The sequence below is a fragment of the Micropterus salmoides genome, unplaced genomic scaffold (genome assembly GCF_014851395.1).
Source record: "Micropterus salmoides isolate LMB-PRFRI ecotype aquatic unplaced genomic scaffold, ASM1485139v1 Ms_hic_scaffold_2, whole genome shotgun sequence".
NCBI lineage: Eukaryota > Metazoa > Chordata > Actinopteri > Centrarchiformes > Centrarchidae > Micropterus > Micropterus salmoides.
Genome location: NW_024041150.1, coordinates 38,167,032 through 38,188,653, shown reverse-complemented (window position 1 = coordinate 38,188,653; position 21,622 = coordinate 38,167,032). Strand labels below are relative to the sequence as shown.

Below are 21,622 nucleotides of genomic sequence, written 5' to 3'. Positions count from 1 at the left end.
GTTAATTTGGTTTACCTGAAAAGATATTCTGTGTCATCATGTTTCATTAACTTCCTGAGTCTCACCACACAGGCTTGTATTGTCTCTCTCATCTCTCAGTGACAACTTGTCGAGATGAACAGCACAGACAACAGAGAGATGCTTTGACTGTTACGTTTAGCGTCACATAACACAAGTCTCTACATGAATCATTAAAATATTTACACCACCCTCTTAGACTAGCAAAGTCTAGCCTATATAAATTTATGATTTGACTTGGTGGTTTGCGCTCAACTATTGTGAAAAACCTCAAAATAATTTAAAGTATTTATTATTCGGAGTGGCCAATGAAAACGTCTACAAAAGAAAATAGGACAGAGGTAGACCCATAATAACAAGGCACACATTCCTATAGTTGTAGCTTTAACAAGCACATCACACCACATCACATCACATGACAATAAATAACAGAAGAAGCTAGAAACCCCGCCCATTTCCCATGGAAACAAACATGCACGTCATCATCACGTGCTACAAGCGGAGGGAGGAGTATAAAAAGGGTTGCACAGCGCTTCCTGCAGTAGTTCAGCGCCAGTCGAGCTCAATCTAACGAGGTAGTTTTGTGTTTGTTTCACTGTCGACTGTTTTTATGGTTCACTTCGGGAGCTCCATTCCTGGCTTTACCTTTTTTCCCACTCTGGACTCTCGCTGTATGTTTGAGTACGGCTGTCTGGACACCCATTGAACGTAAGTTCATATGCTTCGCTACCAGAGTCAAATGTCGAGCGATAATCAGTTAACAAAATTAAGTTAAGTAGAGACTGTGTCCTGATTGTTAAGGGTTTTTCCTGCATAGAGAATTTTTTGGCTTTTTAGCCAAGCGCCAAGGAAAATTACCAGCGCCAAAATGATCACAGTGGGGGGGAAAGCGTTTCAGAAATCCTCCGAATGTGTTTTAATGCCCAATTATCAAACTGTGGAGCAAACAGAACATAAACTTAAACACGACGTCTTGACTTCCAGCAGTCACCTCTCCTCTCATCCACAGCGCTGTTTTTATTGTTTTGAACACACTACTGGGAGAGATGACTTCCTGTTATTTCTCACATTATAAAAACCGTTTGTGCTTAAAGTGTGCCGGTATTCACCGGTACTGTCACTTTTACATTTTACCCCGAGCAAAGAGATGCATCATTATTTACACAGTCCAGGTTTCTGTGTTTTGGGGAACAGAGATCCTCTCTCGAGAGGAGAGGAACAACAAGAGTAGAAAAACACCAAAACAATCTCACACCTCTGACCTAAACCCTAGTAAAGGTGAAATGTGGACAGACCAACATAAGGATTATAGGAAAGGAAAGGTTAAGGATAAAAACACTATCTATAGATAGATAGAGAGATATAGATAGATAGATAGAGAGATATAGATATCTCTCTCTCTCTATCTATCTATCTATCTATCTATCTATCTATCTATCTATCTATATCTCTCTATCTATCTATAGATAGTGTTTTTATCCTTAACCTTTCCTTTCCTCTATCTATATATGACGACACAATTTTCTGCCATAACAATCCTCCCTCTGGCCATATATGGACATCCAAATATAGAAAATTAACCGTAGCCAATTTTGCAAGACAGACATTATGAAGTTATGAATAAGCAGGGGATCAAACATTTTATATTTTTACTCATCCTGGATGAGAACCTCTGCTATCAAATATCATGTATCACATTCATAACTGACCTATAGCGTGGGATCTATAATGTCTCCTAGATTAACTTGTGGGATAAAACGGGGACATCTACGAAAGCTACAAGTGTGACTGTTTCTTTGCAGGACTACTTTTGTGTCTGAGACTGTTGCCTGGTTCCATCAGATAAAAGCTTTTCAAAGTGTGTGTGCATTACTCACCAATCTAATGGTCCTGTCACTGGAAAGAAATTGATAATAAAGAGTTTGGTCTTTATTTGTGGATTAATATCCTTAAAATGAATTCAGTTAGTCTTTCGGACAATCGCATGTCCCACCGGAGGGGCAAAGTCTGGGCTGGAGCATTTCTTCCTGTGAGACTGAGGCTTTCTATGGCATGATAAGGACCATCCAATGCCAATACTACTCTCGTGCATGTACCTCTCCATCCTTCCGGCATGAAGCGCCTGTCTGTCCACGCGTGGCACCTCATCACCAAAGCAAATGTTTGGTACAGCCGGCCCCTCCCACAGGACCAGTACAGGTCAGGGATGGCACGGATTTGGTGTAATAGCATGTCATTGCTAGGCTTGTATGCCGTGTGGCAGTCTGTGTTGTTGCCTACTTTGCAGTCCCACCGACTGACCAGCCGTGTGAACCTTGGAATGAGTCTCACCTCGGTGAACACATCTAAATTTGTAGTAATTTAGCAATGATGTCACCTGCAGGGTTTGACCTAATTACAGTTACTCTGATAATTTCCCATTACAAACATGGATGTTCAAGTTTGGTATTACTTACTAAGATCTTAATATGGTATTCATTTTAGTTTCAATGTGTTTGAGATTTTTACTGTGAAATATATACATATATAACTCACCCAGGGTGTTTTTGGATCCTGTCACTAGGGTCCGTCCCGCCCCCTCCAGCTCAGTCCATTTTGTTTTTGTTTTCTTGCCAGTCTGTTTTAGAAATTGTACATCTGTTTTCCAAAGACCACTTTTGCCCTTTGCTTTGCCCCCTTCCTCTGTACTGTCCGTTTCTTCGTACCAGGATGGCTTGATACAGCACCAATCATTTTCTTTTGACAGTTGTTTTTGTGTTGATCTTTTGTATGTTAAGCATGGTCTTTTGTGCCGTCTGTCTTCCATGATGTGACATGTTGTGACATAACTCTTCCTTACTCCAGCAGCAGTTTCTGGACTAATCAAACTCAGAACTTTAGGGTCTCATTGCGTCTCGCTTCAGACCCCTGTAGTCCTAAGGTGATGGTCATGCGGACTAGGAGAGTCCTACATGATTCGGTCTGGTCTTGCTGTTCAGCTGCTGGCCTGCATCATGTGGCCAGAACTTAGTCCAGTGGTAATTCTGGACTGTCCTTTGCTGGACTCAGCATGCTTCAGACTGCTTTCCTTCTTGTCTGGCTGGAGTGACATATGATGATTAAGAAAGGAACATCTTATCTTTTATGCCGATCTTGAGGAAGTGCAGCTTGATCTGATTTGTTTGTTTTTTTCTCCTTATCACTGTGTTTATCTCAGTCGTTATGGGCTGTACTCTTTGACAACCTTATCCAAACTGCTCCAGCTGTGTCACTGGAGCAGTCAAAGGTTTCAGGCTTCAACAACGTCCTAAATGTCAGTATTCCTCTTTTCCCAGGTATTTCTTTCTGTGGGTAACTGGAGGGAGAGACAATTTTCCCTTTTATTTCCTTCTGTGGAGCATCAGTGGATGTTAAATCTTTTGGTTTCAATGTTGAAATACTATATTATGCCTTTTTTTTTTTTTTAAGATATCAGGGGTAGCGTATTCTGATCCTTATATTTTTTTTAATATATATTGCTGACTATTAGCCACTGTCTTGACGGCATGCCCAACAGCAAGGTTGCGCAGATTTATGGCCAAACTTAAAGCATGTTCTCCCTGATAACAAGTCCGTAATAAACTATGGTTCCAGTGTGAGACCGCAGCACAGAAGATTGTAAAGAACAAAAATACAATAAAAGTAGAATTGGTTAGCGTGTAGATGTATAAATGATATACACACTGTATACAAAAAACAGTGAATCAAGATACAATAACTAACATCAACAATAAAAATAAGAATTATGGATCAGATATATTCAGAATAGTCAAAAAGAGTCTGTCCAAGGTTTAAATTTCTCTTTTTTTCCAGGTCAGCCTTGTGTGATCAGTTCACTTCAGCCAATCATCGCTGCTCCAGGCGATGAAGTCATCTGCCACCTGGATCCTGCTTATAATGTGGAGGGTCTAACGGAGCGGTCGAAGCCGGATCTCAAGCCCGACCCCTCTGATCGGCTGAGCCGTGTCGACTATATGCACGTTTACAGGGACTGACGTTAAAACCTGGACATGAAGAAGACCTAGGTGGATATGGTTCACTTCAGGAACTTCGTGCTTGGCTTTACCTTTTTCACTGTACGTTTGAGTACGGCAGTCTGGACGCCCGTTGAACGTAAGCTCATTTCTATGTTTAGCTACTAATAGTAGTTTTTCATTGAGGCTACTCATTCAAATTTCTACCAGAGCTGTAACCACTTAAGGTTAGTGATGATTCAATAACTCGCAGATGAAGTCATCCCCTGCATTTCCAGCCCACGTGAAAAATTTCACTGAGCGGGGACTGATGTACACAAATTTCAAAAATTAAAAGACAAAGTTGTTAAACTACAACAACTATTAGTTATTTCATAAACTGACAATTTGTCAGTTGCAACACCATGCTGCTTTGTGACTGACACATCCAACTTCATGATGAGCAGCATTCTCCAGATACAAATTAACTTTAGATTAATCAAAACATGGAAATATTGTCCAAAAAATATTATTTCACAATGTTGTTAAAAACATCTTTTGATTTTGGTAACATATAATTAATACAATAATCACAATCGACCGGGTCCGTTTGTTTTGGAGAGGAGACTACCTCGGAGGTAATTCAGCTCCCGGTAGAACCTTTCAAGGCTCTGAAGTTGTTAGCGTCCCCCCCCCGACCCCATCTCATCCCTCCAGTTAGGTGAGGCAGGAACGGTCATTAGCCGACAGTGACAGAGCCCTGGCCTGTACCTATGGTCTGGGGTCTCTGTCTCAAGGGTGAGGCTTCAAATGCACAATGCTGGCGTCAATGCGCTTTCTGCAGCTTGTGAGAAGACAACGACCGGTGTTGCGTCTCTCAGCGCCTCAGTAGGACTTGCTGCTTGTGTAGGTGGCTCTAATATCTGCACCTTACAGCCCCTGGAGCAGTCCTGCCATCTCATGAACAGCCTTGCTCTCACCTCTGCTAAGAAGGTGAGTGAGCTGTGAGCCTGTCAGTTCACCCCAGCTGCATGCTGGTTCTTGGTGTCCACAGTGCAGCCAGATTGAGACAACACACCTCCTTTCTTCTTAAGAACATAAGGAGCATGTTCAGGTCCAGGACAATAAATCTGGATGCTTTCTACTCCCCTACCCCACTTAGGGAGCAAGGAGGTGAGAGTGCATCTATTGTGTCCATGTGTGCTAGGCTAACGTCCTACGTAGAGCGCACAGCCCCCATTCGAGTCCACGGGTGGAGCCCTCTACCGCTGAGCCCTGCTGCTCTGACGCCGTCTGCTGAAGAGGCGGTCGGCTGCTGAGGCAGTAGGGACACGCATGTCACGCACGTATCAGTAGCGATGTCCTATTGGTCGGCTACGTGCACGATAAAATTTCAGTGGGCAAGTGCGTGCATGTGATTGGAGGAGGTAGTACCCATAGAGTCCAGTAGAGGGCTCCACCTGTGCTTATAGATATAGGGTTACCATATCGTAACCTTCGTTTTAAGCACATGAGCCAAATATTTACTAGTTCCAGCTTCTCAGTTGTTGTTGGTGGTTTGTTTTTTCTTATAAAACTGACAATATATTGGGTTTGGTGCTGTTGGTCATATAAAATATGTCCTTCAGGAAATTATAATTTGCATTTTCACCATTTTCAATCAAAAACTAATCAAGAAAATAACTTAGCTGCAGCTCTAAATCACATATGTATAATTTTCCTTATTGACAACGCTGATGGAAAATAGTTATTGTTTGTCAAAAGGTTTTGGAAGTAAAAATAGTTCAGATTATATCTTTGCTTCTGTTTAATCATAAAAGAAGACCTATTTATAAAAAAAAAAAAAGATTTATATTTTCCCTCCGTTTCTTAGGTCAGTCTCAGTTGATCGGTTCATCTCAACCAATCGTGGTCGCTCTGGGTGATGACATCATCCTGCCATGTTGCGTGGTGCCTCGGCACAACGTAGAGGATCTGACCATGGAGTGGTGGCGTGAAGATCTACCATTCATGAACAAGTATGTTCACCGTTACCATGACAACCACGATGTAGAGGACATGAAGATGTCGTCATACGCTGGGAGGACGACGCTGTTCAAAGACGAGCTGAAACACGGAAACGCTTCACTCAAGATCCTCAACGTGAAGCTCTCCGACCAAGGAAGCTACAGATGTGTCATCCCACAGCTGGGGAGGGCTACGATTATTAGGATTGTTGTCGGTAAGTTTCTTTAGATTAAATAACTCTGCTGCTGAGATAAACATTTTAACATTTTATAAATACAGATTTACAGTCGTTCTCACAAACAGTATTTAATGTTTACAGCCTACATCATATAAACAGCATCATGTGACAAGAGCTGATGTTTGATTTGTACATCTGGCTGTTTAACTGTGTGATCACATTAGCTTTTGTATTGGATTTGATTTTAATGTAGAACTTTTTATTTTACTTATTTGATAAAACATGCTTTAACCTGATTATGGTCATTTCCTTCAGTCACATATTTATTAGAACTTTAAAAATACGCTGCTTGTAAAAAGTCTTGAGCCAGTTAAAGGTGTGGTAGACATGGCGTGTGCACATGATCAGGGTTGTAAAAATAAAGTGAACTATTGTTGGTGTGAATAGCTGCATCTTCGGCCACAGCTAATGTGGATCCTAATAAATGAAATGAAATATTAACTTTAGGGAAATAAAGTCTTTATTAAAGAAGAAATGCATCCTGTTGTAACACCAGTGCATTTCAAAATCAAATTTATCTTCAGTATGACCCGAGTTTACCGCCCTGTTAGACTGAATTAAATAGAACGAGGTAAAAATCCATATTGTCATAGAAACTGCATCACGTTCATTTTCCAAGTAAATTTGCATTTTGAAGAATTCGAGTGGTGTTGGGGTGACATAACCAGGAAGTCACATGATAACTAATCATGTGACTCCATGATGCCACAGTTCAGCCTCACAGAGCGGCTAACATGACCGTAGACTCTTATATAATTTAAAATATTTAAAATCTTCTGATTTCTTTCAGATCCAGACTCTGTTAAAACCTGGACAACAGAGACCCCAGTGCTTCCCACAAATGTCCAAACTCCAGATCCAAAGGAGGAGACGGATGTTAAAGGTGAGGAGACGATTCAACTCTGTGAAGAGAAAAATAATTAACATAATTAGTGCTGAGTCATGCTCAGATTCATGTGTTGTATTTCAGTTACTGAAACTTTGGTCTCTGTTTGCCTTTTTTCACATCAGGTGGTCGATCCCATCAGGGCGTTTGGATCCCAGCTGTGGTTTTCGGTGTCTTACTGGTCCTGGGAGTCTGTGGTGGCGTCGCTGGATATGTGACTAAACACAAGCCTCAAAAACTAAATGTGAGTCAGAAGGAAACTGATCACATTGTGAAAATCTGACCAGACTTTTCTGGGAGACGGCTGATCTTGTCCCTCCAGCCGCCAAAGTATAACGTTGCCCCAGAAAAGCTACTTCCAGTCTAGGTGCCTTGCTCAAGAGCTCGTTGGTATTTGATGTCAACGGAGATGAGAGCGTTCTACACGTCCCTCTCTTGGATCTGTTCCATCAGTTTGGGGATTCAGACCAGCATCACCTCCAGCCACAAGTGGACCCACTGGATCAGCAGGAGGGAGCCAGACTCTATGCAGAAAAGGCTTTGCGTGTCGGTGGTGTCAGCCTCAGCTGTGTGGAGCTGGGCGTCATCAGTGAGGATAAGGAGGCGTAGTACAGGGAGGTAGTGGACTCTTTCTTTCAGTGGTGTAGACTGAACCACATGCAGCTGGTAAGATGAAGCAGTTCGCGGTGGACTTCTTCAGTTGACAGGAAACATCTCTAACCCCTCTAGCCTGTTTCCATCCAGGGCGTGGATGTGGACACTGTGCAGGACTACAAGTACCACAATGCACCACAGATTGAATCAAACTTTCGCAACTCATCTACCTGAGGCAGAGACATTGGGTGCTTAAGGTGGTTTCAGCCTCCATTTCAGCACAGTTTTAGATTTTGGGAATTGTGTATAATTTGAACTTTGTTGATCATATTTATATATTTTACATAATTTCCTACTTTGTGCTGCAAATATTAATACACACAAATCATATGTGCATGTGATCAGGATGGTAAAATTATATATATTTTTATAATACACCACAATCGAAAATACTTCCTATAATAAAGAGGACCTTCACAACCATTCGCACTAATATTCAGGCATTCAGAAGCATGTGTTTTGACTGTCCCCAGGTTCACTGTGTGGTAATGAATTGGTTATGTTTATGTGCTTTAAGGTATTATTACCGGATGTTGAGACTCCATGTTTAAAAGACCTTTAATATTTCCCTTTATATTGTGCTCAAATGTTGCATTTCCCTGAAAACACATATGCAAGAAGTGTATCTTCTATGGAGAGTATCTTTCAGAGCATTGTCAATGTTTGGCCAGCAGATGTCTCTATTTGATAGTTTCAAAAGCTTCAAATCAGTGAACCTAGTGAGCTGGATCACCCAGGTCTCCACTACAAACCTATTGGAGGCAGTCCCAGATAAAATATGACTGTAGGGACTTTACTATTTTATTTTATATTGTGCTCAAATGTTTTTTGCTGAAAACACATACACTAGAGACTACTGAGCGGAATATAGCTTTGTTTTACTGTTATCAGCTCACACAAAGCAACAGGAGACAAATACTTATTTTTATTTAAAATCGTCACTGCTTTTTCTGTTTATTCTGCAGAGGTAGCACGAAATTCTGGACCCTGTACAGAGGCATTCTGTACAGGGCCCCTTCCAGCGTCCACAACTATTTTTGTGTGTGAGAGGTAGAAAATGGAAGGTGGTGTGGGGTAAACTGAGTTGGGAAGTATGGAGAGTAAATGCTTTGAATTTAGATGGGGGAAAAAGAGGGGAGGGATTAATGAGAAAAAGAAAAGGGAAAAACAACTACAAGAAAAAAGCAAATAAATAAATGAAGCAGAAAAATAATGAATAATTATATATATATAAAAAATATAATAAAACGTCTCTTCCTGCCTCCCTTCTCCGTCCCTGCAGTTATTTGTGCTAATGTTTCTTTTGTAGCGTTTTTGCACCATGTGACATGTTGCCTTTCACACTGACATAGGTTTACATCAGTTAACCAGACATGAAGAAGCTCTGTCATCAAGAAACCAATAATATTCATTGACCTCAACAAAACCCTGAAATATCCTAGTCAGCAGAATTTGATGTGTTCAAATGAGCTTAGAAAAACGTGAAATGGACATTACTGTAAACCTGAAAATCAGATTTATTGTTCTTTAGCTATTTTTTTCTTGTCATTTTAAATTATGAACAATGGTCTATACTGTGAGGAAAATAAGTATTTGAACACCCTGCTATTCTGCAAGTTCTCCCACTTAGAAATCATGGAGGGGTCTGAAATTGTCATCGTAGGTGCATGTCCACTGTGAGAGACATAATCTAAAAGAAAAATTACAGAAATCAATGTATGATTTTTTAACTATTTATTTGTATGATACAGCTGCAAATAAGTATTTGAACACCTGAGAAAGTCAATGTTAATATTTGGTACAGTAGCCTTTGTTTGCAATTACAGAGGTCAAACGTTTCCTGTAGTTTTTCACCAGGTTTGCACACACCGCAGGAGGGATTTTGGCCCACTCCTCCACACAGATCTTCTCTAGATCAGTCAGGTTTGTGGGCTGTCGCTGAGAAACACAGAGTTTGAGCTCCTTCCAAAGATTCTCTATTGGGTTTAGGTCTGGAGACTGGCTAGGCCACGCCAGAACCTTGATATGTTTCTTACAGAGCCACTCCTTGGTTATCCTGGCTGCTTCGGGTCATTGTCATGTTGGAAGACCCGGCCTCGACCCATCTTCAATGCTCTAACTGAGGGAAGGAGGTTGTTCCCCAAAATCTCGCAATCCATGGCCCCGGCCATCCTCTCCTTAATACAGTGCAGTCGCCCTGTCCCATGTGCAGAAAAACACCCCCAAAGCATGATGCTACCACCCCCATGCTTCACAGTAGGGATGGTGTTCTTGGGATGGTACTCATCATTCTTCTTCCTCCAAACACGGTTAGTGGAATTATGACCAAAAAGTTCTATTTTGGTCTCATCTGACCACATGACTTTCTCCCATGACTCCTCTGGATCATCCAAATGGTCATTGGCAAACTGAAGACGGGCCTTGACATGTGCTGGTTTAAGCAGGGGAACCTTCCGTGCCATGCGTGATTTCAAACCATGACGTCTTAGTGTATTACCAACAGTAACCTTGGAAACGGTGGTCCCAGCTCTTTCAGGTCATTGACCAGCTCCTCCCGTGTAGTTCTGGGCTGATTTCTCAGCTTTCTTAGGATCATTGAGACCCCACAAGGTGAGATCTTGCATGGAGCCCCAGTCCGAGGGAGATTGACAGTCATGTTTAGCTTCTTCCATTTTCTAATGATTGCTCCAACAGTGGACCTTTTTTCACCAAGCTGCTTGGCAATTTCCCCGTAGCCCTTTCCAGCCTTGTGGAGGTGTACAATTTTGTCTCTAGTGTCTTTGGACAGCTCTTTGGTCTTGGCCATGTTAGTAGTTGGATTCTTACTGATTGTATGGGGTGGACAGGTGTCTTTATGCAGCTAACGACCTCAAACAGGTGCATCTAATTTAGGATAATAAATGGAGTGGAGGTGGACATTTTGAAGGCAGACTAACAGGTCTTTGAGAGTCAGAATTCTAGCTGATAGACAGGTGTTCAAATACTTATTTGCAGCTGTATCATACAAATAAATAGTTAAAAAATCATACATTATGATTTCTGGATTTTTTTTTTTAGATTATGTCTCTCACAGTGGACATGCACCTACGATGACAATTTCAGACCCCTCCATGATTTCTAAGTGGGAGAACTTGCAAAATAGCAGGGTGTTCAAATACTTATTTAATAATTATTTTATGTGGGAAGGGGATAGTATACACCAGTATACCCCCCCCCCCCCATCACATCTTTAGTTTACTTACCTATGGGATTATAACATTGCTGTTTTACATATCTTCTGACTGCACCAAATAGTTTTAAAAAAGGTCTGTCCTAAGTCATTTATTAGTTTCTGACTCTGATGGGGGAAACGGTTCCCAAAAACTACTGTATCTCTGAACTCTCACACGTAGGCTATTCTATGTGATCTCCTTTTGATAATTAACGCAATAAGTAATGTAATGTTTCACTTCCATTCATTGAGCCTCCCCTGAAACCGCTTGGAGCCCCCCTTGGGATGCCTCACACTTTGAAAACCCCTGGTATACACAATACTAATAATTTCAAAAAGGAAGGAAGTGTTGAGGTAAATATTAGATTTGCTGAAGATAATTCAGCCCTGATCCTGCTGGAGAAAGGCGGCTGTTTCTTTTTTTTTTCTTAATACTGTGTTTTGTTTGCATTTTAGGCTGCAACCCTTTACTAGATGTTGATGATTTAACGATAATTTATGCACATATTATCACAAACTGGCTCAGGGAATGTGACAAAGAGGGAGTCCACGCAGTGTACTTGTAGTGTAGTTAAAACAGGTTTATTAAACTAAAATAAACACAAGTGCAAAAGAAGATGCCACAGCGTGGATGTAACCTGCTAGAAGCTGCTCTGAATACACAGACCAGCTTTTATAGCCCATGGGTCCAGCTGAGAGCAATCAGCTGACAACCCTCCCAATTCAGCCAACTGTCTGCTGAGGGTGGCAGGACAACCTCCAAACAGTGGGAGGGGCGTCACAATGTACATTTCACAGAAGAAGAGTTGCTTATGAATATTTTTTTCTTTGCTGCTTTTTTATCTTGTTCTTTTCTCTCTTTATTTAAGCTTATATCAGCATTAGAGCCTTGACTGAACCAAAAAGGATGATTTCAGCAGCTTGCATGTTTTTACTTAACTCTTTCAGAGCAGTGTCAATGTTTGGCCAGCAGATGTCGCTATTTGATCGTTTCAAACGCTTCAAATCCGTGAACCTACCCAGTGAGCTGGATCAAGTTTCAACTACAAGCCTATTGGAAGCAGTCCCAGACAAAATAAAACTGTCTGTACCAGACTCTGGAAACTCTCTGGAAATCCATTAGGCGTTGTAATGGGATTCCTATGAGTACCATCTCCAAACACAGTCATGTAAATAATGTTACTCACTGTACGGCCTCTGGTTTATCGGGTACTGGGTCAATGTGAGATAAATGTGAGTGATGCTTTATGATGTGCCCAGGGGTCATGACATTAAGTGTTTTACAACATGACTGTGGTAATTTTAAGAAAACATTATTTATTTATTTTAAATCTAGTTTTAGGGACTTCACTATTTTAGTTTATTTTGTGCTCAAATGTTGCATTTCACTAAATATATCTGTGAGTAATCCCATCATCACAAACTAATTAGGCTACTAATGCAGAGTGACCAAACATCCCCGTTTTCCGGGGGACAGTCCCCGGCTTTGGTGGCCTGTCCCTGCCTGGAGTTGTCTCCGGAAATGTCCCTGTTTTTACTGTGTAAGGTGTTAACAGACCTGAAATCAGATTTTACTTGGCCAGAAAGACTGGACAGCAGAGCAACTATTTATCTACTTATTGATTGAAAGGTTATTAGTTGATTGTATTCATGGGTGTTATATTTGACATGTTATAACCTAGTACTTTTTACCTCTTAAAATGACTTTAAATGGCCAAAACAACACTTAAAATGCAGTAGGCCTATTCTATTTGCCAGAAAGTGACTGCAGGCTCTACTTATTGACTAAAATGTGGTTTCTGTTTCAAAATGACTTGATTCCGTTAATGAAAAAACTAACACATTAGCTTCTGGGGCCAGTTAATCTGGGCCAGTGAGGGGAACCCCACACAGAAAGGGAAACCATAGACTCTGAGGTGAGAACATGCAGACCGAGTCTCTGAGGTGTTACTTTCTATTTCTGAACAACATTCAAAGCCTTCAGTCAAGCTTACTGAGGCACTGCTAATGCTGACACCGACATGCTAGCATGCTGACAGTGCAAACAGGACTGTGAGGGGAACCCACAGAGGGGGAGAACATGTAAACTTAGTCTGAAGGAAGTCTTAGTTTTGTATTTTTAACACCAACCTGCTCAACATAACAATGCTAACATGTTCATGTTTAGCAGGTATGTTTACCATGTTACCTTAGTGTTTTAGCATGATAAGCGCAAAACACAAAATTCAGCCGTACAGCTAGGCCTGATGGGAAAGTCTTTTGCTACATCTGGTGAAAATTTCTGCCATTCATGCACCAAATTAATGGTGGACATGTTTTGATTTATATAAAGGAAAACACAAATTTCATGTGGCAGGTGACAAAAATATAAAAATAATGGAATATGTTGTTGTGATGCTCTTTATTGCTTTAAAATATGTTTCTCCTGTAGATCAACTCGTTTAATAACATCCCTGCTGAGTCAGCACATATGATTTAGTCTTCACTCTTCTTTTGTGTCTGTTGTTTGGGAAAGTAAACTTTCTGATTGAACCTTTTCACCAAACAAAACTAAACGTCAACACCTGTGATCAGGCAGAAATCTCACCATAAATCCACACGTTAACTTCAGCACCTCTGATGAAGTGCAGCTCACAGACCCAAACACAGCAAGATTCAATTCAATTGTATTTATATAGCACCAAATCACAACAGAGCGCTTTTCATAAAAGAGCAGGTCTAAACCGTACTCTGTGATGTTATTTTCAGAAACCCAACAGTTCCCACCAAGAGCAGCACTAGGCGACAGAGGCAAGGAAAAACTTCCTTTTAAGAGGCAGAAACCTCGAGCAGAACCATGGCTCAGGGTGGGCGGAGGGAGAGAGAGAGAGAGAGAGAGAGAGGGAGGCAGCCTACACAATATACACACACAGAGGTACAGACAGTAAAGGTGATGTTGCTAAATTAAACATGCTATAGATATTTATAGTAGTGTTAATAATAATAATAACAATAGCTGTTGCAGCAGAGGGTGTCGAGCAGGAACACGGGGGCAGCAGGTGACCCGCAGCAACAGATCCAGACTCCACAGCTCCAGAGCCAGAAAACCTGCAGGAAGTGATAGGAGGAGAGAGGAGAGGGACGAGAAAGCACAAGACTACCAGAAAGGGGAGAAGTTGAGTTAGTAACATGCAATAATGGGATGAGGTTGCATACAGAGGGAGAGAAAGTAGAGGAGAGAGGAGCTCAGTGCATCATGGGAAATCCCCCGGCAGTCTAGGCCTATAGCAGCATAACTAAGGGATGGTGAACCCAAACTGGAACCTGGTTCCACAGGAGAGGAGCTTGATAGCTGAACGCTCTGGCTCCTAGTCTACTTTTGGAGACTCTAGGAACCACAAGTAACCCTGCATTCTGGGAGCGCAGTGCTCTGGTGGGGTAGTAAGGTACTATGAGCTCTTTAAGATAAGATGGTGCCTGACCATTAAGAGCTTTGTAGGTAAGAAGAATGATTTTAAATTCTATTCTGGATTTTACTGGAAACCAATGCAAAGAAGCTAAAACAGGAGAAATGTGATCTCTTATCCTGGTTCCTGTCAGAACACGTGCTGCAGCTTCTGGATCAGCTGAAGAGTCTTAATGGACTTTTTCGAGCAGCCTGATAATAAGGAATTGCAGTAATCCAGCCTAGAAGTAACAAATGCATGGACTAGTTTTTCTGCATCATTTTTAGACAGGATGTTCCTGATTTTCGCAATATTACGTAGGTGAAAAAAAGCGGTCCTTGAAATTTGCTTAATGTGAGACTTAAACGACATGTCCTGATCAAAGATAACTCCAAGATTCCTCACAGTGGTGCTGGAGGCCAGGGCGATGCCATCCAGGGAAACTATATCTTTAGATAATGCGTCACGGAGGTGCTTAGGCCCAGAGCAATAACTTAAGTTTTATCTGAGTTTAAAATTACAGGTCAATTTGTATGACCTGTATGACGCCTTAGATTTTAACATTTTTAGACTGAAACTCTGCATGACATTTTACCGCTTGGGCACAAACTCAATGTGACTTACAGCGCGAGGTGATTCCACTTGATTAATCTGACAGCGCTTGCTGGTGTTGGATGCATAGTTGGTTTTTGGGGAAGTTCGACAGCGGAATATCCCCCCTGGTAAATGTGTAAACACTGCGATAACAAGGCGATCACGGTGTATTCCTCCGAGAAATTAACACTTTTATGAAAAAATTCCAAGGTAATAAAAACAAATTTTCCAAGGTTTATACAGTAAACACCATGTGGTTAAAATTTTCATATAGGATACTCTGACTTCCCGTTCCCATGAAGGCAGCATGGAGTTGTGCAACAGAAACGCCAAAGAGAAAAAGAGTGACAAAACACACCGTCTCGTCCAGTCACAGCGCCATGCAGGTTGTTGCAGGCCACAGTTTTTTGCAAGTGGTTGAAAGTTTATACTCGTATTGTTGTGAATATCTGGTGTAAACTCGCCTTAAAACTTTCACCACAAACAACGCAAAGTGTTACTTCCAGCGCCCCCCGTCGCCCTCTGAACGCCCCTGTTGAGAAACACTGTGCTGGATAAAAGTCAGAGGTTCAAAGTTTTTACAATTTATCCCCTGGGTATCATGAATGCTTCACTAAACATTACGGTAATCCATCCATTAGGTGTTGCAATATTTCAGTCTGGACTGGACAACCAAACCGTCGTCCCTAGAGTCGCCAGCATGGCTAAAAATAATCTAGTGACCTATTGGAGGCAGTCCCAGATATAAAATATTAAGTCTTTCTCTCTGTGTAACTTACAACTGCTGTTTAAACGTTTAAAGGAAGAGGAAATGGGGAATTCTCTTTGGTTGACATGCAAAGAACAGAGCAGTCTATGTCACGAGGGTGCTACAGTTTATTTCCTGGAAATACCAGTGAGGGAAACCTTGCTGCAATAATTACAGTGATTTCCCACAGCCTTTATTTTCTGTTTGTTGTATCAGTTGCCCTGAAAAGATCAAGAGATAAACAGGAGTCACAGTTTCTGGAGGGTTTGGGGAAATTACAAGCCCATTTCCTTCAGTGTGCTGGGATCATGTCCAAAACCACACCAGGAAATGATGTTTGAAAACAGCTGTGATATATGTGGCAGATGTGGGTTAAAAGCAGGCTAAACGTGATTAAAAGTAAAGTTTTTAGATGTCTTTGTAACATTTTACCCTCAATGAAACAGCGTTTAAATCACTACTACATTGTGCAGCACTATCTAAATATATGTTGAAAAACAGGTAAAGAAATGTTACAACACACACAGGTGCATCTCAAAAAGTACAATGAAAAAGTAAATTTTATTACACATAAAGTGAAAATTTCAAAACTTTTTTTGTATGTTTTAATTACAGCTTAAAGCTCATGGAAATCAAAACTCCAGGATCTCAAAATGTATTAGTGTAATTTATAATACATGAATATCGACCTGAGAAAAGCTCTAATCAGCTGTTTAACTCAAAACACCTGCAAAGGTTTCCTGAACCTTTAATCTCTCAGTCTGGTTCTGCTGCTCACAATGAACTATTTTTAATAGATGCACCTGTTACGGGGTGTGGTGTGTGGACAGAGAGGACCCAAATGCTGCACTCAGAGGGAAGGAGGTTTATTGGGGGAAAAAAGGGTGAGAGGGACTGGAGTGGAGGGAGAGGAGGACGTCGGGGAAGTACTGGCACGGGGAACCAAGGAGACAGGGGGCCAGGGAGCCGGGGAACACGGGCCGAGGAAGCGAGGAGAGGCAGGGGAACAGGGAGGACGCCGAGAGGGAGGTCCGAAGGGGAGTGGGCCAGTGGATGAGCCCAGCCGAGCGGAGGACGAGGGTGAGTGTACCTGGGAGGGAAACAAACAGAGAGACAAGGTTAGGGGAGACAATGACAAGGCACAGGGTAAGTTTGAAAAAACAAGAAACAAGGAAGCCTGAACACAGGAGTGGCACCAGGTATGGAGCAACGACGATCAAGCAAGGATGGTGTGGAGAACCGGGGTTGAAATACAGGCTGGGATGAGGTTGATTACTGGCAGGTGAGGCAGGCCGACGAGGTGGATGATGGGTTGCAGGTGCAGGTAGTTGGCTGGGCTCAGGAGCAGAGGGAGAGAGAGCACACGGGGGAGAAAACACAGAGAGGCGGGCAGAGAACAGGAAACCAAGGGAAAAAACAGAAAAACTGATAAAAAGTAGAAAAAACCAGGACACTCACCGTCAGCCGGGCTGCCACCACAACAGGGCCCCCTCCTCAATGGACGCCTCCCGGCGGCCTTCCTATAGGACAGGGGGTTTGGCAGGTGAACACGGGGGGGAAGATGTACTGGGGTCCGGCTGATGGGGGTCCAGGGTCCAAAACCAAACTGGGAATTCAGGGAGGGCTTCAGGACAGGGAAGGGTTAGGGGAACGGGCAGGGCGGAACTGAAAACTCAGGGCTAGACAGGGTGCCAGAGGGCGGAGCTGGGGGACCAGGGGGTTCAGACGGGGTGCCAGAGGGCGGAACAGAGGAACCAGGGGGTTCGGGCGGACGTCCCGAGGGCGGAACAGAGGGACCAAGGGGTTCGGGCGGACGTCCCGAGGGCGGAGCTGGGGGACCAAGGGGTTCGGGCGGACGTCCCGAGGGCGGAACAGAGGGACCATGAGGGTCCGGTGGAACAGGGGAGCCCGAGGGCAGACCAGGGGAGCCAGGAGGGTCCGGCGGAACAGGGGAGCCCGAGGGCAGACCAGGGGAGCCAGGTTGGTCCGGCGGAACAGGGGAGCCCGAGGGCAGACCAGGGGAGCCAGGTTGGTCCGACGGGCAGCCCGAGGGCGGACAGGGGGAGCCAGGAAGTTCAGGGGAGCAGGGTTGGTCCGACGGGCAGCCCGAGGGCGGACAGGGGGAGCCAGGAAGTTCAGGGGAGCAGGGTTGGTCCGACGGGCAGCCCGAGGGCGGACAGGGGGAGCCAGGAAGTTCAGGGGGGCAGGTCGAATACAGAGCAGGAGAGCCAGGGAGATCCGGCGGGCAGGCCGAGGGCGGAACAGGGGAGCCATGAGGGTCCGGTGGAACAGGGGAGCCCGAGGGCAGACCAGGGGAGCCAGGTTGGTCCGACGGGCAGCCCGAGGGCGGACAGGGGGAGCCAGGAAGTTCAGGGGGGCAAGTCGAATGCAGAGCAGGAGAGCCAGGAGGGTCCGGCGGGACAGGGGAGCCCGGGGGGCAGACCAGGGGAGCCAGGAGGGTCCGGCGGGCGGCCCGAGGGCGGACAGGGGGAACCAGGAAGTTCAGGGGGGCAAGTCGAATGCAGAGCAGGAGAGCCAGGAGGGTCCGGCGGGACAGGGGAGCCCGAGGGCGGACCAGGGGAGCCAGGAGGGTCCGGCGGGCGGCCCGAGGGCGGACCAGGGGAGCCCGGCGGGCGGCCCGAGGGCGGACCAGGGGATCCGGGAGGGTCCGGCGGACCAGGGGTGCCCGGCGGGCGGCCCGAGGGCTGGGCTAGGGGGCGAGACGACCTCTCCAGAGGCCGGGGAGCAAGGCGAGACAAGCCAGAGAGTTTGGGCGGGCGGCCCGAGGGACGGGCTAGGGGGCGAGATGACCTCTCCAGAGGCCGGGGAGCTGGGCGTGGCGACCTCTCCAGAGGCCGGGGAGCCGGGCAGGGAGCCGGACGTGGCGACTTCACCAGAGGCCGGGGAGCCGGACGTGGCGACCTCACCAGAGGCCGGGGAGCCGGACGTGGCGACCTCACCAGAGGCCGGGGAGCCGGGCGTGGCGACCTCACCAGAGGCCGGGGAGCAAGGCGAGACAGGCCAGCGAGTTCGGGCGGGCGGCCCAAAGGACGGGCTAGGGGTCGAGACCACCTCTTCTGAGGCCGGGGAGCCAGGCGTGGCGACCTCTCCAGAGGCCGGGGAGCCGGGCAGGGAGCCGGGCACGGAGCCGGGCACGGCGACCTCTCCAGAGGCCGGGGAGCCGGGCGTGGGGCTGGCAGTGCGACAGCAGCGGGGGGAGTCAGGGATAAGGCAGCTGGGCTGAGGGCCTCGGAGCAAGGAACAGGGGTCAGCCAGACCACCGGCGGGGTTGAAGCCGGTCCGTCCGCCAACAGAACACGAGGAGCAGGGGTCGGCCGGACCACCGGCGGGGCTGAAGCCGGTCCGTCCGCCAACAGAACACGAGGAGCAGGGGTCGGCCGGACCACCGGCGGGGCTGAAGCCGGTCCGTCCGCCAACAGAACACGAGGAGCAGGGGTCGGCCGGACCACCGGCGGGGCTGAAGCCGGTCCGTCCGCCAACAGGACACGAGGAGCAGGGGTCGGCCGGACCACCGGCGGGGCTGAAGCCGGTCCGTCCGCCAACAGGACACGAGGAGCAGGGTCGGCCGGACCACCGGCGGGGCTGAAGCCGGTCCGTCCGCCAACAGAACACGAGGAGCAGGGGTCGGCCGGACCACCGGCGGGGCTGAAGCCGGTCCGTCCGCCAGCAGAACACGAGGAGCAGGGGTCGGCCGGACCACCGGCGGGGCTGAAGCCGGTCCGTCCGCCAGCAGAACACGAGGAGCAGGGGTCGGCCGGACCACCGGCGGGCTGAAGCCGGTCCGTCCGCCAACAGAACACGAGGAGCAGGGGTCGGCCGGACCACCGGCGGTGCTGTAGCCGGTCCGTCCGCCAACAGAACACGAGGAGCAGGGGTCGGCCGGACCACCGGCGGGGCTGAAGCCGGTCCGTCCGCCAACAGAACACGAGGAGCAGTGGCCCTAAGGGGGGGATCGGGGGGGCCAGGCTGGGGGCTAGCGGCGCTAGCAGGCTGAGGGACAGGCTGGGGATCGGGGCAAACTGGCTGGGGATCAGGGCCAGGCTGGGGGCTAGCGGCGCTAGCAGGCTGAGGGACTGGGCCAGGCTGGGGGCTAGCGGCGCTAGTGAGCTGGGGATCAGGAGGGACTGACTGGAGGCTAGCGGCGCCCGCCGCTAGAGGGACAGGCAGGGGACCAGCGGGCCGCATGCTAAGCCCAGCAAGAAGAGCACCGGGGGAATTCAGGGCCGATCGCAGGGCTTCCTTGAGGCGACCCACCTCCCAAAGCAGCTCAGCCATGCCTGGAGTACGCAGTAGGCGCGGTTGTTGACCCAGAGCCCTCTCGAAGCCGACTAGCGCGTCCAGCCTCTTGTGCCAATCCTCCACCCTTAAGTCCCCAAGAAGACTGTCCGCGAGGGTCCTCACCTGGCAGAGATCCTCTGTGGAGGGGCTAACGGCCGCCAGGCCCACCTCCGGTCCGGTCCAGCAGTCTCCGAGCTCAGGCCGAGGTAACGGACCAGATGCAGACACCGGCAGGGGGCGCTTAGGGGCTCCTTGGCGGGGGGAAGGGCCAGGGCGTGGAGGAAGCTGGCATCCCATGGTGGGACGAAATCCCTCAGGCGAGGCTCAGCCCACAGCAGCTGTTGAGCCCTGGCGCGGAAAGCCTTCTTCAGGCCGTCATTTATGGCTCCCTTCCACAGCTCTTTGAGCTTGAGGAAGTCCCGGAGCCAGGACTCAAATTCCAAGGAGTCGGTGGAGAGGGGGGAGGGTGAGTGAGCTGGGTCCATGCGTGGCTTGATCGTTCTGTTACGGGGTGTGGTGTGTGGACAGAGAGGACCCAAATGCTGCACTCAGAGGGAAGGAGGTTTATTGGGGGAAAAAAGGGTGAGAGGGACTGGAGTGGAGGGAGAGGAGGACGTCGGGGAAGTACTGGCACGGGGAACCAAGGAGACAGGGGCCAGGGAGCCGGGGAACACGGGCCGAGGAAGCGAGGAGAGGCAGGGGAACAGGGAGGACGCCGAGAGGGAGGTCCGAAGGGGAGTGGGCCAGTGGATGAGCCCAGCCGAGCGGAGGACGAGGGTGAGTGTACCTGGGAGGGAAACAAACAGAGAGACAAGGTTAGGGGGAGACAATGACAAGGCACAGGGTAAGTTTGAAAAAACAAGAAACAAGGAAGCCTGAACACAGGAGTGGCACCAGGTATGGAGCAACGACGATCAAGCAAGGATGGTGTGGAGAACCGGGGTTGAAATACAGGCTGGGATGAGGTTGATTACTGGCAGGTGAGGCAGGCCGACGAGGTGGATGATGGGTTGCAGGTGCAGGTAGTTGGCTGGGCTCAGGAGCAGAGGGAGAGAGAGCACACGGGGGAGAAAACACAGAGAGGCGGGCAGAGAACAGGAAACCAAGGGAAAAAACAGAAAAACTGATAAAAAGTAGAAAAAACCAGGACACTCACCGTCAGCCGGGCTGCCACCACAACAGCACCTTTAGTTGTCTGTAGAGTAGTTTTAATTCAAATGTTTATACGTCTCTTATCCAATAAATCATCCCAGTCTTTAGTCCCTGCCTACACTTAGGTATGGAACAAGTATGTTCACAGTTTAGAGATCATAAAGATGGGATTATATTGTGGGAGGAAAGTGCAGATCAAAGGTGACCTGAAACACGACAAAGATCTCTGACCATAGAAAGTACAGATCTTACATCCCATAGTTAGTGTGGGATACGATTGTTAAGCTTGTTTTTGGGATGAACCGTCGCACAGAACATGAAGTGCAGGAGGAAATACCTGTTCCATCAGCTTATAATTATACAAATATTATATTATATAAAATATTTTAAACAGTTTGACCTTTGCTCTCTTTGTTAAT

The 21,622-nt window shown here is 46.6% G+C and overlaps 2 protein-coding genes across 2 annotated transcripts in view; both read left to right on the top strand.

Moving 5' to 3' along the window:
* LOC119913030 (myelin-oligodendrocyte glycoprotein-like) overlaps nt 1–21,622 on the top strand; it is a 60,656-nt gene that overhangs the window by 18,366 nt on the left and 20,668 nt on the right. The window lies entirely within an intron of this gene.
* LOC119913038 (butyrophilin subfamily 3 member A2-like) lies at nt 568–8,209 on the top strand. The gene is made up of 5 exons (XM_038732355.1): nt 568–726; nt 3,850–4,149; nt 5,863–6,210; nt 7,025–7,117; nt 7,246–8,209. The coding sequence occupies exons 2-5, from the start codon at nt 4,068–4,070 to the stop codon at nt 7,401–7,403; spliced, it is 681 nt and encodes a 226-aa protein (XP_038588283.1). The 5' UTR covers nt 568–726; nt 3,850–4,067; the 3' UTR covers nt 7,404–8,209.

Bases quoted from the DNA above. Each gene is read 5' to 3' on its own strand.
- LOC119913038 (XM_038732355.1), top strand. From the start codon at position 4,068: ATGGTTCACTTCAGGAACTTCGTGCTTGGCTTTACCTTTTTCACTGTA. The intron at 4,150-5,862 runs GTAAGCTCATTT...TCCGTTTCTTAG, and splicing joins AGTCTGGACGCCCGTTGAAC to GTCAGTCTCAGTTGATCGGT. The intron at 7,118-7,245 runs GTGAGGAGACGA...TTTTCACATCAG, and splicing joins GGAGGAGACGGATGTTAAAG to GTGGTCGATCCCATCAGGGC.